This window comes from Anolis sagrei, chromosome 4 (assembly GCF_037176765.1).
Source record: "Anolis sagrei isolate rAnoSag1 chromosome 4, rAnoSag1.mat, whole genome shotgun sequence".
Taxonomy (NCBI): Eukaryota; Metazoa; Chordata; class Lepidosauria; order Squamata; family Dactyloidae; genus Anolis; species Anolis sagrei.
This window is the reverse complement of record NC_090024.1, coordinates 126,257,199-126,273,443: the sequence shown is the minus strand read 5'-3', so window position 1 is coordinate 126,273,443 and position 16,245 is coordinate 126,257,199. Positions and strand designations below refer to the sequence as shown.

Here is a 16,245-nt window from a genome sequence, read left to right as displayed (position 1 = left end):
ATGGATGTGTCGAAGGGCCCTGGGATCAGATCCAGGGATAAAGGGCAGTGTAGATCCAGCCTAAATTAAACTTTCTTCCCTTTCTTTATTGTCTAAGCACATGGCTTCCAGTGAACCATGCAACTCCACCCCCTGCCCTTGTGTTTTTCCACTGGACAAACTTTTTGTAGGTCTTTTAAAAGAAATTCTGTTGTGCTAATTGCAATATTTTCCCTCTCACTTTTTTCTTTGCAAAATCATGGTATTAATGTGCTGGTATTAATTCTGATTAATTCTTCGGGCCCTTCCAGACAGGCCCTATATCCCAGGATCTGATCCCAGGTTTTCTGCTTTAAACTGGATTATATGAGTCTGCATTGCCAAATAATCTAGGATAAACAGAAAGCCAGGAATCATATCCTGGGATATAGGGCCTGCCTGGAAGAGTCCTTAGTCAAAAGGTCAAAGAGGCAAATAGTTTAGTCAGAGACGGAGAACATGATGAGAGTTTAATGAGTAAACTCATCATCCTCATTATTATCTGTACTCACTAGAGATGGTGCAACCCAACATGAGTGGGTCACACGTCTACACTCTTTGCTTTATGTAGCACTCTCAGTCTTTGCTGTGCATGGAAAAGAATAAGTTTTAAAAACTATTTTTGTGGGTTACAAAATAGCACACTACTTCTTTTTAAAATAAGCTTGTTTGAATACGTGTTGAATTCAAGCAAAATATATTTAAATCTTTTTCTAATAATGCTGGACACATAAATAAGTCCTTCACAACATAAGGAAGGAACCGACTTGTTGTGAAATGTCTACTAAATGTCACGTAGTAAAAAAAATTGCCTCTCTTATTCATGCTTGCAGTGAGTGATTTTTCTCAATAACCTCTGAGTCAAAATTGCTTTGGAATAAGGTAGTGGGGGATCTGGTGAGTTTTCCTTCCGATAGAAACAGGAAGAGAGAGCATCTTCCTGGTCTGGTCATTCTCCCTATTTATTTTTTTTTTTACTAGCGGTCCCCTGCCAGGCGTTGCTGTGGCCCAGTCTGGTGATCTGGAAAATGAATTAATGAGAAAGTGTTGATTTCTAATATATGTAATGTCTTTATGCTTGTGGGTAAACAGTGTTTTTTGCTGTTTCTTTGCCAGTGTTGACGTCTGGTTTGCCTACTCTGGAACATGCAACATATCATTGTCCTTTAGGGGCCCCTTTCAAATCTTTGATACTGCACCTGTCATATACGTGTGTGTGTGTGTGTGAATGGCTGGATGGCCCTTTGTCAGGAGGGCTTTGATTATATTTTCTTGCCCTGGTGAAAGGAGTTGGACTGGATGGCCTTAAGGCAGCATTTCTCAACCTGGGAAGTTAAGACCCCTGGTTTCAGGTTGCGAGGAGGTGTGAGAAGAGTTGCCAAAGACCACCAGAAAACACAGTATTTTCTGTTGGTCATGCGGGTTCTGTGTGGGAAGTTTGCCCTGATTCTGTCATTGGTGGGGTTCAGAATGCTCCTTGATTGTAGGAGAACTATAAATGCCAGTAACTACAACTCCCAAATGCCAAGGTCTATTTCCTCCAAACTCCACCTGCGTTTATATTTGGGCATATTGAGTATTCGTGCCAAGTTTGGTCCAGATCCATCATTATTTGAGTCCACAGTGCTCTCTAGATGTAGGTGAACTACAAATCCAAAACTCAAGGTCAATGCCCATCAAACCCTTCTAGTGTTTGCTGTTGGTCAGGGGAGCCCTGTGTGCCAAGTTTGGTTCAATTCCATCTTTGGTGGGGTTCGGAAAGTTCTTTGATTGTAGGTGAACTATAAATCCCAGCAACTACAACTCCCAAATGACAAAAGCATAATTTTTGAGTGATGGTTACTCCTTGTGTTGTGAGACGTTTTGTTGCCAAATTTGGTGTGATTTCGTTCATTGGTTCTTTTGTTTTTAGGGTGCTCACTATGCACAGAGCATTTATATATATATAGATTTATTTACAGTATTTATATTCCACCCTTCTCACCCCGCAGGGGACTCAGGGCGGATTACAATGTACATATACATGGCAAACATTCAATGCCATAGACACACAACATATATAGACAGATACACAGAGGCTATTCAATATTCCAGCTTTTTCATGAGGGTATTCTGATCAGTAGAGGAGCTGTCGCTTCACCGTCCATTTGTGACACTGATGAAGAACTTCCTCATTCTTTGCATGCTTACTGGAGATTTTTATGGCGTCGTAAATTAGCCTCCCCGCATAAGTGGTACCTAAATTTCCTACTTGACAGATACAACTGTCTTTCAGGCTGCAAAGGTTGACAGCAAGCTACACAAATTGGTTGGAAGCTTGCTCTGACCTGGGCTGGCTTTGAAGTCATGACCTTTAGGTCAGTAGTGATCTTAATGCAGCTGACTCCCAGGCAGCTGAGCCACATTCCCTAAAGATTGAAATATTATTTATTTATTTATTTATTTACTTTGCTTATATACAGCTGTATCTCAAGCCCGAAGGCGACTCACAGCGGTTCACAAACAGTAAAAACAGTAGAAACAGCAGTGGTTCCATACAACATATAACAATTGACTTAACACATTATCCATAAATTACCAATAAGCAATTACAATGCACAATTATTACAAAAAACAACCGTACCCAATCTTCTCATCATCCAAGCGTAGTCCAGGTTCGTCGTCCATTGTTCCATTCTTATGTTCCGTTACCAGATTGCACTAAATTACTGAAACGCCTGCACAAACATCCAGGTCTTCAACTTTCTTCGGAATGCCATGAGAGATGGCGCCAGCCTAATGTCTGTAGGAAGGGCGTTCCACAGCCGAGGAGCCACCACCGAGAAGGCCCTATCTCTCGTCCCCACCAACCGTGCTTGAGAAGCCGGCGGGATCGAGAGCAGGGCCTCCCCGGAAGATCTCAAAGTCCTGGTGGGTTCATAGGCCGAGATGCGGTCGGAAAGGTATCTTGGGCCGGAACCGTTTAGGGCTTTATAGGCCAATGCCAACACCTTGAATTGAGCCCGGTAGCAAATCGGCAGCCAATGGAGCTGGCACAACAGGGGGGTTGCGTGCTCCCTGTGCTCCGCTCCTGTTAGAATTATGGCTGCCGCACGTTGGACTAATTGAAGCTTCTGGGCCGTCTTCAAAGGCAGCCCCACGTAGAGAGCGTTGCAGTAGTCTAGGCGGGATGTGACAAGAGCGTGGCCGACCGTGGCCAAGATTGAAATATCTCAAAATCCTATGTGGAAACTTTGAAAGACAAAGGGAGTGGCAGTCAATGTATCCTGTAATTTTTGTCCTGTGTCAATAATGGAATCGGCTTGGGCAAGACTTTTCAAGGAGAGGAAGTTTACCGTATGACAGGAGCATTATGAACAAATACTATCACCTGAGGCACTATTTCTGGTTTCACAGGTTACATCTGTCTGAAGCTGTATCTTCAAAAAATGATGCTTAAGCCTTTAGGGCTAGATACTTGCTCATTAAAAAAGGAGAGGTTTTCAGAATGTTCCTTACTGTCATGAATGAAAGCAAGGTCTGGTGACTGCTTGCGTACTTGATATTTCCGATGTTCTATACTAATCACATTCCCTTCCTCTTTTCAGTGTGTTCATCAGTTACGATGGTGGGCGAAGACAATATATCTGTAAGGAATCGTCGATCAGCATATGGCACTCCAGAGGAGAAAAATGACTTGCCGAGGAGGCTGGAAGGAGACTGGTCACTCTCTGCCTCAAGCAACGGTGAGATCGCTTAGCTCAGAGGTCCTCAAACTAAGGCCTGAGGGCCGGATACGTCCCTCCAAAGTCATTTACCTGGTCCTTGCTCAGGGTCAACCTAAGTATGAAACAACTTGAAAGCACACAACAAAAACAGCAACAACAACAATCGTATCTCATCAGCCAAAAGCAGGCCCACATTGAAATACTAATAAGTTTAGATTTGTTAAAATTGTCCTTCATTTTAATTATTGTATTGTTTTTAAGTGTTTTTGCACTATAAATAAGATATATGCAGTTTGCATAGGAATTCATTCATAATTTTTTTTCCAAATTATAATCCAACCCTCCAACAGTTTAAGGGACTGTGACCTGGCCCTCTGTTTAAAAAGTTTAAAAGTGGCTTAGCGAATACTGATAACTGCAAGAAGTAGACTTGTCTGTCAGCTGATTGAAATAATTTTGCTTTTGCTCCCCGCCACACTTGATCACTTTGATTCGGAGTTTTGGGGTTTGCTTCTTTTTTTTCAAATAAATTTTTATTAAACATACTAACTGTCCCCTGCCACGCGTTGCTGTGGCCCAGTCTGGGGATCTGGAAAATGAAGAAATGAGAAAGTGTTGGTTTCTATTATATGTAATTCCTTTCTGCTTTGTGGGTAAACAGTATTTCTTGCTGTTTCTTTATCAGTGTTGATGTGGAGATTGTCTGGTTTTCCTACTCTGGAACATGCAACATAGAATTGTCCTTCTTTAGGGGTCCCTTTCAAGTCTATGATACTATATCTCTCTGTGTGTGAATCATATATATCTATCAATATCTATGGCTGGAGGGCTTTGATTACATTTTCTTGTCCTGGTGAAGGGAGTTGGACTTGGCTGCCTTAAGTATTTCCTGTTGATCACGGGGGTTCTGTATGGGAAGTTTGCCCCAATTCTGTCACTGGTGGGGTTCTGCATGCTCTTTAATTGTAGGTGAACTATAAATCCAAGTAACTACAACTCCCTAATGTCAAGGTCTATTTCCCCCAAACTCAATTTGCCCCCATATGCCCAAATACGCATATTCCATATGCATATTTGGGCATATGGAATATTCCTACCAAGTGTGGTCCAGATCCATCATTGTTTGAGTCCACAGCACTCTCTGGATGTAGGTGAACTACAACTCCCAAACTCAAGGTCAATGCCCATCAATGCCCATGTTGGTCATGGGAGTCCTGTGTGTCACATTTGGTTCAATTCCAGCATTGGTGGAATTCAGAATGCTCTGCTTGTAGGTGAACTATAAGTAGGTGTCTTGTGTCCAAATTTGGTGTCAATTCATCCAGTGGTTTTTGAGTTATGTTAATCCCACAAACGAACATTACATTTTTATTTATATAGATAAAGCGTTTTTATTTACATAAAAAGAGATGGAATGGGCTTTGCTTCTTATCACCAGCTGAGTTGATGCCTGCAATACAAGAGGGTTGTGCATTGTGTGGCTGGAGTTGAATTAGGTCTTTCCTTAGTGCACAATGAAGAGCACTGTGATGGGGATATGTTGTACTTCTCTTTTGAAGGGCCTTGAAAATGCCTTTGTCATTGACTCAAATGGTCTTGGGTTTCAACCAAGTGACTAATCTGTGTTAAAGGGCAGAGCATGTGAGATCTTTGTCTTCTAGCCCTAGAGTTGCAATAGAGTTGTAATTCTCTTGACTTGGAGGTTACTCTCAGTCATTTTTTTAGCGTTGTAATTGCCAGTGCCATCTTAATGAATGATTGATTAGAACAAAAATGCGTAGAACAAAAATGAGGCTTGGAAAATGGGAGAATGTTTTTTTTTTATTAAGAGATGATCTTAATCTATGATCTATGTTTTAATATTCAAATGATTTATTTTTTAATATTCTTGTTATGGTTTTGTTTTATGTGTTAATGTTTTTAAATGTTTTATGGTGTTTTGGGGCATCGAATTGTTGCCATTGTAAACCGCCCTGTGTCGCCTCAGGGCTGAGAAAGGTGGTATACAAATACAGCAAAAACCAAATAAATAAATATTTATTCGACAATAGAATAAATAAACACCCTGTTAATCATCCTGATCGTCTCTGACTACTTTGGGCTTATTTCTCTCATCCTGAATTACTTCTTTCTCTCCATTCATCAGTTTGCCATTACTGTTCTAACAAATCTTGTTCATTCGTTCAGTCGTTTCCGACTCTTCGTGACCTCATGGACCAGTTCACACCAGAGCTCCCTGTTGGCTGTCACCACCCCCAGCTCCTTCAGGGTCAATCCAGTCACTTCAAGGATACCATCCATCCATCTTGCCCTTGGTTGGCCCCTCTTCCTTTTTCCTTCCATTTTCCCCGGCATCATACTCTTCTCTAAGCTTTCCTTTCTTCTCATATAACAAATAGATGTGTAGTTTTGCTATTCGTATTTTTTCTTTCAGATATGAAAAATAAACGTTAATTAAAATACTGATACAATAATTGGTGCTAGTAAACGAACAATAGAAAAGTACAAGTCAATCTTTCTGGCTAAATGCACCAAAACTAGAAAAACAATTAGAGCCTGGTGCAGATGGCAAAAACTCTAATGAAATGAGAAAAACAAATCTTAATTTCAGAAGCTGCTTGAATCTCAGAACGAAGGTGCTAATAAACCCTGGGATCCTTATTCATCATCTTTTGCACTCCCGATATTGGGAAGCAGGATCTCTGAGGTCGGATCCACACTGTCCTATATCCCAGAATCTTATCTCAGAATATCTTCTTATCCCAGATTATCTGTCAGTGTAGATTTACATAATCCAGTTCAAAGCAGATAATCTGGGATCAGATCCTGGGATATACGGCAGTGTAGATCCAGCCTGAGGATGATCTAGAGCAGGGGTCCTCAAACTAAGGGCCGGGGGCCGAATACGGACCTCCAAGGTTATTTACTCGGCCCTCGCTCAGGGTCAACCTAAGTCTGAAATGACGAAAGCACACAACAACAACAAAAACAATCCTATCTCATCAGTCAAAAGCAGGCCCACACTTCCCATTGAAATAATAAGTTTATGTTTGTTAAAATTGTTCTTAATTTTAATTATTGTATTGTTTTTAAGTGTTTTTTGCACTACAAAGAAGATATGTGCACTGTGCATAGGAATTCGTTCATTTTTTTTTCAAATTATAATCCAGCCCTCCAACAGTTTGAGGGACTGTGACCTGGCCTTCTGTTTAAAAAGGTTTGAGGACCTCTGATCTAGAGCCTTTGAAAGACATGCTCACAAGGGGATGTGTCCCTTCGGGTATGTTGCAAGTATTTTTTAGATTTAGTCTTGAATGCCTTTAGAACTATAAATGCTCCTGCTGGGTTCCAAAAGAGAGCTAAAGGCATACTAATTCTCATATCTCTCATGTTTCAGAAATACAAAGGCAGTGTAGATGTTTTTTGGGTTTTGTTTTTTTTTTTTGGTAACCTGGCTCAATTGTCCCCATTTTGTGGGGTAATAGTTATGTCTGCTGTGGATCGATGCTTTGGTGAGTGCCAGTAGCATGGAGCTTTAGCACAAAACGTTTGTGAGATTGTTTCAGAGAATCATAGAGTTGGAAGAGTTTAAGGGTAACTATGTTGCCTTGACATTGAATGCCTTACAAGCCACATCAAATTATGTGGTGGGTCAGATTGGGCCTGTGGGTCTTGCATTTGACACATATGGTCTAGGTCCTTTCTGTTAGACCTTGCCAATTGGCCCTTCTTCTTCTTAGGCGATCCCTCGTTGTCCGAGTAGGATTGTCCTCCAAGATCGGTGTACTGGCGGTAGGTCCGTAGGTGACTGTGGAACCCTGTTCTTGATCTGCATCTTCTCCCACAGTGAGGGCATTGGTTTCCAGATGGAAGGTGGTCCTGGTCAGGGTTGGCTTGATGTGCCTTCCTTTTGGCATGTTTCTCTCTTTCGCCCTCCATTTGTACCTTTTCAAATTTTACAGCGCTGCTGGTCACAGCTGACCTCCAGCTAGAGCGCTCAAGGGCCAGGGCTTCCCTGTTCTCAGTGTTTATGCCTGAGTTTTTAAGGTTGGCTTTGAGCCCATCTTTAAATCTCTTTTCCTGCCCACCAACATTTCGTTTTCTGTTCTTGAGTTTGGAGTAGAGCAACTGCTTTGGGAGACGGTGGTCAGGCACCCGGACAACGTGGCCAGTCCAGCAGAGTGGTTTTTTTTTGGTTAAACTGTTTATTTTGATTATGGTACATAACAGAAAAGCAAATCATGGCAGATATAATCAGGTACCAATATTTTTGACGTGTACATGCCTATCTACCTTATTCAGTCAATCAGTTAATTTTTTCATCAAGTACAAATTATTATCATTTACATATCTTAATACACATAGACTTGCTATTTCTGCCTGTTTACCACTGCTTTCCGTCAGAGCTTTGTATTAAAATTTTTCCATAACATTCAGTAAATCATCACATGGCATTTTATACACAGTCCAGCAGAGTTGATGGCGGAGGACCATCGCTTCAATGCTGGTGGTCTTTGCTGCTTCCAGCACGCTGACATTTATCCACTTATCTTCCCAAGAGATTTGCAGGATTTTTTAATTGATCTTTATTTTATTTTTTTTAGGGTACATCTGTAGGGTTGTTAATCATCAGCATGTCGTATACTTAAAATAGGGATAACTGGGTAGGGATTGAAGGGGAAAGAGGTAAGGTTGTGGGGAGGGAGGTAATAGGGAGAGGGGAAGAAAAAGAGAGAGGGGATATATATATCGTTATGTGGAGGAAAATCATTAATTGAATTAGTAACCTTCTCGCACTCAATCCCAATCCCAATTCACTCCTCCATATATATATATATATATGGAGGAGTGAATTGGGATTGGGATTGAGTGCGAGAAGGTTACTAATTCAATTAATGATTTTCCTCCACATAACGATGTTAGTAGTGATTGGTTCATCAGAGTCCTCCTATCTCCGTTTGTCTTCCCAAGAGATTTGCAGGATTTTTCAGAGCCAACGCTAATGGAATTGTTCTAGGAGTTGCATGTGACATTGTAGATAATCCACATCTCGCAGGTGTATAGCAGGGTTAGGAGGACAATAGCTTGGTGTCCCTATGGATGTCCCAGTTCTCAAACACTCTGTGCTTCATTTGGAAAAATGCTGCACCCACAGAGCTCAGTCAGTGTTGTATTTCAGTGTCAATGTTGACTTTTGTGGAGAGGTGGCCTCAAACACTCTGCTTCATTTGGAAAAATGCTCCACTCGCAGAGCTCAGGCGGTGTTGTATTTCAATGTCAATGTTGACTTTTGTGGAGTGGTGGCTGCTAAGGTAGCGGAAATGGTCAACATTTTCTAATGTTACACCATTAAGCTGTATTTCTGGCATTTGAGAGGGATTGGCTGGTGACAGGGTCCTATCTATCTAAAGAATGGAAAAGGCTGTGGTGATAACCCAACCTTTGAATGAACTAAGCATATATTACGTTCAACAGATCAGACAAAAAGCAAGTAAAACTTTGGTAATGGACCGATTTTTCTCCCTCAGCTAAAAAAATCTAATGAGCTGAGCTGACAGTGCTGTTCAACCCTGAGAGTTGAATTGGAAAGGGAACAAAGAAAGGAACAAGAAAGTAGTAAGATGAGACAGTCATTCAGGGAGGAAAGCAACATTTAACAACAGTGAAGGGGAACTGCGCCCTCTCTTTCTTGGTCATGCAACACTGAGTCACCAGGCCCAGGATTAGGGTAGATTTCCACTTTAGTTCATTTTCCAATTATGGTGTGTTCTTCTTTTGTGAGAAATGTTTCCTTCCCTTTTCAGAAAGTCAGAATTAGCAAAGACAAATGGGCAGTTCTATGGCTCGGCTTTACTACCCTGTTTGATTGTATACCAGCACAGCAGATTATTATCATAAATTGTCTGGATTTTGTGTGTGCTGAGATCTATGGCACCATAAGTTGCACCTCAAAGATGTCACAACCTTTAAGTATGATCCATATTTTGAAAATCGGAAACAAAAGTCAGTCCGAGTTGCCTTTGGGCTGAGAGGGGCCGTATATAAATATAGCAAATAATAAATAAATAAATAAAAAATCTGGCTACCAGTATTAAAGGACTCAAAAATCACAACAGCAAAACAACAGAGGGGAAACAAACAGGCACATAAAATCACTCTCAACAAGGGATTCCCCTTGGGCACTTCCAAGCCATTGAATGCTAATCAAGGTAATTAGCTGAAACATTCACACCTAGCTCCAGCAGACAAGAGTCCTTTGTCCCACCCTGGTCATTCCACAGATATATAAACCCATTTTTCCTACTTCCAACAGACCTCACTATCTCTGAGGATGCTTGCCATAGATGCAGGCGAAATGTCAGGAGAAAAATTGCCTCCAGAACATGGCCATATAGCCCGGAAAAACCTGCAACAACCCAAATAAATAAAAGTTTTAGGTGTGTTCATCACACCGATTCAAATAGATTGTCCTGCTTCATATGACAAAAAGTCATGCGGCTGTCATAAGCTAAGGCTTGCGCAATGAAATAGACCGTTTGCTCTAAAATTGCTTGTTTCACTTAATGATTCATATCTAATGAACAATATGAATCAGTTATAGTGTCTCAATATTGAGGTCTGCTTTTTCTTTTTTCTCAAAGCTAAGCAACACGTTCTATCTTGTTTTTCAGCATTTCCCTTAGTGTATGCATATCCTTTCTTATATATGTGCTGCAAGTCGATGCTACATAATTCAGTATTGAGTTGAGATGATAATTGGCACAGAAAGCTTCTGCTTTTTCCATATTTTGAACTGCTGGTGGAGATACTGTATAATGCAGTGTTTCTCAATCTGGGGGTCGGGACCCCTTGGGGGGTCATGCGAAGGTGTCAGAGGGGTCACCAAGGGCCATCAGAAAACACAGTATTGTCTGTTGGTTATGGGGGTTCTGTGTGGGAGGCCTGGCCCAATTCTATCATTGGTTGGGGTTCAGAATGCTCTTTGACTGTAGGTGAACTATAAACCCCAGCAACTACAACTCTGAAATGTCAAGTATATTTTCCCCAAACTCCACCAGTTTTCACATTTGGGTATATTGAATATTCGTGCCAAGTTTGGCACAGATTCATCATTGTTTGAGTCCACAGTGCTCTCTGAATGTAGATGAACTACAACTCCAAAACTCAAGGTCAATGCCCACCAAACCCTTCCAGTATTTTGGTCATGGGAGTTCTGTATGCCAAGTTTGGTTCAATTCCATCGTTGGTGGAGTTCATAATCTCTTTGATTGTAGGTGAACTATAAATCCCAGCAACTTCTCACAAATAACAAAATCACTTCCCCACCCAACTCCACTAGTATTCAAATTTGGGTGTATCGGGCATTTGTGCAAAATTTGGTCCAGTGAATGAAAATACATTCTGCATATCAGATAGTTACATGATGATTCATAACAGTAGCAAAATTACAGTTATGAAGTAGCAACTAAAATAATGTTATGGTTGGGGGGTCACCACAACATGAGGAACTGTATTAAGGGATTGCGGCATTAGGAAGGTTTAATAACCACTGGTATAATGCAAGATTTCATTTTGCATGGCCTGGCTCCTATCCTAAATCCAACTGAAAATCCTTAAAAATAAAATAGCAACCATATTTTTCCTAATACAGTACAGTGATCCCTCGCTCCTTCTCAATTCGCTTATCGTGGATTCACTGTTTCACGGATTTTTTAAAAAAATGAATTTTTCCGTCCTTACCTTCCTCATCCGCTTTCTCTTTGCTGCCTGGGGCCTCTTGCTGCTGCTTGGGCCCCATGTGGTGTCGCAGCAAGAGGCCTCAGGCAGCAAAGAGGAGGAGGAGGAGGAAGGTAAGGAGGGCTAGGTGGGAAGAAAAGCCACCCCTCACCCTCCTTACCTTCCTCTTCCTCCTCGTCGCCACATGGGGTCTCTTGCTACAACTTGGGCAAGAGGCCACATGGGGCGATGAGGAGGAGAAAGAGGAAGGTAAGGAGAGCGAGGAGGGAAAGTGGAGGGGGCGTCCCTACATCGCAGAATTTCACTTATTGCGGGTGGTCCAGGAACATAACACCCACGATAAGTGAGGGACCACTGTATAGCCAAATAGCTTATACCCAATCTGACAAGTTTAAAGTAAGTTTAAAGATGTTGAGGTGGGTACATCTGACTTGCGTGACAAACAAAGAGTTGGACATCCTGTGACAACAGCCTCCGAGTTTCACAAGCAAAAAGTTGACATTGATTCAGGACAATCCTTGTATCACTCAGAGAGAAATTTCAAGCACAATCGGCATTTCGCATGAATGTGTGGGTCACATTATTGCTTTGCTTGGCTATTGGAAGATCTGTGCACGATGGGTACCCAGGATGCTGATGCATGAAGTGAAAGCACACAGACGTCTTCCGCGACGGCTTCAGAAAACTTGTTTATCGTTGGCAGAAATGTATCTAATTGTCTGGTGATTATGTGGAAAAGTGAATAGTGGTAGTTAAAAGAGTACCTTCTAAGTATTATTTCTGTAGGTTTTTCCGGGCTATATGGCTATGTTCTGGAGGCAATTTTTCTCCTGACGTTTCGCCTGCATCTATGGCAAGCATCCTCAGAGGTAGTGAGGTCTGTTGGAAGTAGGAAAAATGGGTTTATATATCTGTGGAATGACCAGGGTGAGACAAAGGACCCCTGTCTGCTGGGGCTAGCTGTGAATATTTCAGCTGATCACCTTGATTTGCATTCAATGGCCTGGAAGCGCCTGGGGGGAATCTCTTGTTGAGAGTGATTTTATGTGCCTGTTTGAACCATATAGTGGGCTTTTTGGTTGCTGTTTCAAGGGCTTGTTTTTCAAAATGTTCCATGTAGAAATTAGCTATGACCGGGCTGAGAGGGCTCCCCATAGCTACTCCATCTTTCTGTTTGTAGAACTCATTGTCCCACTGAAAGTAGCTGGTGGTGAGGCAATGGTGAAACAGAGCTGTGATGTCTTCTGGGAACCTCTGGTTGATGAGTGCCATGGTGTCTGCTACCGGGACCATGGTAAATAGAGATACCACATCGAAGCTGATCAGTTTGTCGTTGGTATTTAGCTTGAGATTGCTGATTTTTTCAATGAAGTGGGCTGAGTCCTTGATGTAGTGTGTAGTGAGCCCAATATGGCTTTGTAACTGTGGAGCAAGAAATTTGGCAGTGATCCCAGCCATGAAAGCCTTCGACAATATTATTTCTGTGTTTGATTTATTAAAATATTCCCATCCAAACCCAAGTAATGAACGTGGAGGCATTACTTTTCATTCAACCCACAATCATACAGCAAATTTTCATTACTCCTTTCATTTGGTTCTACCAAAGTTACGTTTTAAGAGACCTCCTATATTACAAGTGCTTTGGCTACTTTATGAAGCTAGAAGTGTATTGAGTAGCTACATTACAACTGGGTGGCACTAGCAGTAGAAAAGGCCAGTTGATATGCAGGTGACCTTTTGGTCTAGTGTTACTTCAGGACGTGCCAAACACGGAGACCTTGGACAGCCAGAAGAAGTTGCAGATGTGGCAAATATTTCCAAGGGTTGATAAGTTATCACTTGTTCCTATCACGACTTCCAAGGTCCTGTGCATAAATCCCAAGAGTAGTAAGACACTAGTGTAAATGACTGATCAATGGACCTTGCTCTCTTTCCAAGCAGGGGAGTAAATGGCTGGGGCTTGTTCTTACATTAACTAAGTGTTGTGACAACAGTGGATTTTTATGCTTGGAAGGATTGAAGCAAGTAGCGTGACGAAAGGAAAAGTTTTGTATGTGTGTGCGTATTAAAAAGCATTACATTTACTTCTACATTTAGAACAAATGGCTCAATAGCTCTGGGTGCAGTTTAGTTTGTTTGATGTATAATGACGTATTTTCCCTCTCTTACGATGAGTGATGAGGAACTTTATAACAGGGCCTGCGGGAGATATGTGGGACTATCTTGCTAGATGCCTTGGATTTCCGGACTGAAAACTAGAGAGGGTCCCTGCACCTTGAGGACCTTATCACGTTAGGAAATAGTCAGTTTCTGAGACTATTTGAGAATGATTTCAAACACGTCCCATCAGATGACATTTGCCCCATCCCGTCGGTATTGTGTTTTTTTTAATTAATTTTTTATTAATTTCTTCATACAGGTAACACAAAAATACAGTGGTTTTTGCATTATAAATAAGATGTGTGCAGTGTGCATAAGTATTCATTCATTTTTATTATTATTATTATAATCCGGCCCTCCAACAGTTTGAGGGATTGTGACCTGGCCCTCTGTTTAAAAAGTTTGAGGACTCTTGCTGTCACAACCCAGAAGCCTTAAACAATGCCAGACACAAAATAAAGGTTCAAACACAGCTTTATTGCATACAATTTGACCTAAACTTAACTTCAATGCTAAAGGTCTCTGGAGTGATTAAGCATCAAAAAGAAGTCGCTACAAGAAACAAAAATATAATCCGGTTTATGGCGCTGCCTTATAATCCGGGTTAAACAAAAGGTGAAGCAAACTGCTTGAAAATCGAAATGGCACAAAAACACAGTCACAAAAGCAGGAAAAACGTGGTTTCAAAACTAGGAAATGTTTCAGTCACAAAGATATTAGAATTCAAAGTCCAGAAAAGCCAAGAGCGTAGTCAAACTGGTCCGTGGTCAATCCATTGAAAAACAAGGCTGGAATGCTGGAATCACCGAAGAAACAGAGGTTCAGGAACACACGAAGCTGTAGCCCAGGATCCAAGGTTGAAAGTTGGCAGCACAAAGAATTATGTCTTATAAAGACACTTTGCCTTCTGCGACTAGATGTGCAGTCAGAACCCACTTTTATCTCAAAGATCTTCCTCAGAGCTTGATGAGTTCCCCACCCTCTCGTCATCGCTGTCAGCTGCCCCCAAGCCTGCAGCTGAGTGGCCATCCCTCCACCTCTGCCAATTACTGTCAGGGTTCAGATCCTGCCAAGAGTCACCTGGCTGCCAGTCCCCAGTGAACCCCTCAAACTCCTCGCTAGAGGTGGGCTGATTACAGATGTCCCTTATTTGCTGCACACGGGTCCAATCCAATTCCTCCATATCACTCCCAGACCCAGAACTCCTCTCAAATCCCAGGAAGTCTTCCTCATCAGTTGGTGCACTAAGTATTTCCCGAATGCGTTTCCTTTGTAATTCCCCCTCAGACTCCGGCTCGCGAGCAGCCCTTTTTACACCTCTGCTCACCTCCCCATCCCCCATCTCGTAATCAGAGAAACCTAGAAACGTGTCAGTATCACTCAGAGCCATAATGATTTCCCTAATGCGCTGACGCTGCTGTTCTCCCTCCGACTCCTGAGTAGACCTTTCCACTCTGCTACTAGGAGTAGCAACTCCGTCAACACGCTGAACTACAACACTTACTCTAGAAGTCTTGGAACATATCCCCCGAGGATGGGCCTGGGGGAATAATGGTATTGCAATATACACCCTATAACAGGGGTCCCTCAGACAGTTGTGGGGCTGAACTATAGTTTGAAAAAAACGTGAAAAAAATTATCTTTTTTTGGAATGCACGTATCTCTTTTTGGAGTTCAAAAAATATTGAAAGAACAATACAAATACTTAAAATGAGGAACAATTTTAACCAACATAAATTTAACAGTATTTCAATGGGAAGTGTTAGTCACATATAACTAAAGCCCCTTCTACGCTGATAATTTAATGCAGTTTAGAGCTAGTTTCACACAGCTGTAACTAGACAATGAATGTCCAAAATAGCCTATGAAAGAGCCATCAATGTGCATCAAAACTCTATGGTTTGTGTAATCCAATCCAGACCTCAGTTTGGTTAGAGGAGTTCCTCTGTAATCATCTGCAGATCAAAACCATTTTCTTTAATACCGTTTTGAAACTGCATTAAATGATTGGTGTAGATGGAACCAGAGGGGAAGGGTGCACTCCTGTAAAAATGTATTGCACTCATTGAATCTGTACCTCAGCTATGTTTCTTTCAGCTGTATTGTTTTTATATTGCTTTCAGTTGTGTTGTTATTTGTTTTATCTGATGTTTTAATTGGTTAAAGTGTTTTTTAATTGTAATCTTGGGCATGTCCCTTGTAAGCTGCCCCAAGGTGAGATGGTTGGCGGGATATATTATTATTATTATTATTATTATTATTAATAATAATAATAATAATAATTATTATTATTATTATTATTATGGGTGACTAAAAACTTCTGTGGCAGGTAGCTTTTGTAGACTTCCATTCAATGTTGGTTTTAAGGTATTCATTCATATAGTTCTATAGACATCTTTTAAAAATGTCTGTATATATGTGTGTTGTTTTAAATGATTTAATCTCTTTATATTCCAGATCTGTTTTTAAATTATCATACATATTAGATGGATATTGTATAAGTGAAATATATGCAAATCTGCCCTACGGTAACAATTTCTGTTGTTTTCCCCTTAGGTCGAATTGATGTTGACCATACTATGAGGAGGATGCAGCTTTTAACAGAGGCTGAGGTACACATTTT

The 16,245-nt window shown here is 41.2% G+C and overlaps 1 protein-coding gene across 1 annotated transcript in view; it reads left to right on the top strand.

Annotated features, from left to right (window-relative positions):
• The window catches only part of SOAT1 (sterol O-acyltransferase 1), a 60,102-nt gene that overhangs the window by 6,169 nt on the left and 37,688 nt on the right, over positions 1 to 16,245 (top strand). Inside the window, exons 2-3 of the mRNA XM_067467644.1 lie at positions 3,606 to 3,743; positions 16,179 to 16,234. Of these exons, the coding sequence (XP_067323745.1) occupies positions 3,606 to 3,743; positions 16,179 to 16,234 (194 nt within the window). The remainder of the gene's footprint in view (positions 1 to 3,605; positions 3,744 to 16,178; positions 16,235 to 16,245) is intronic.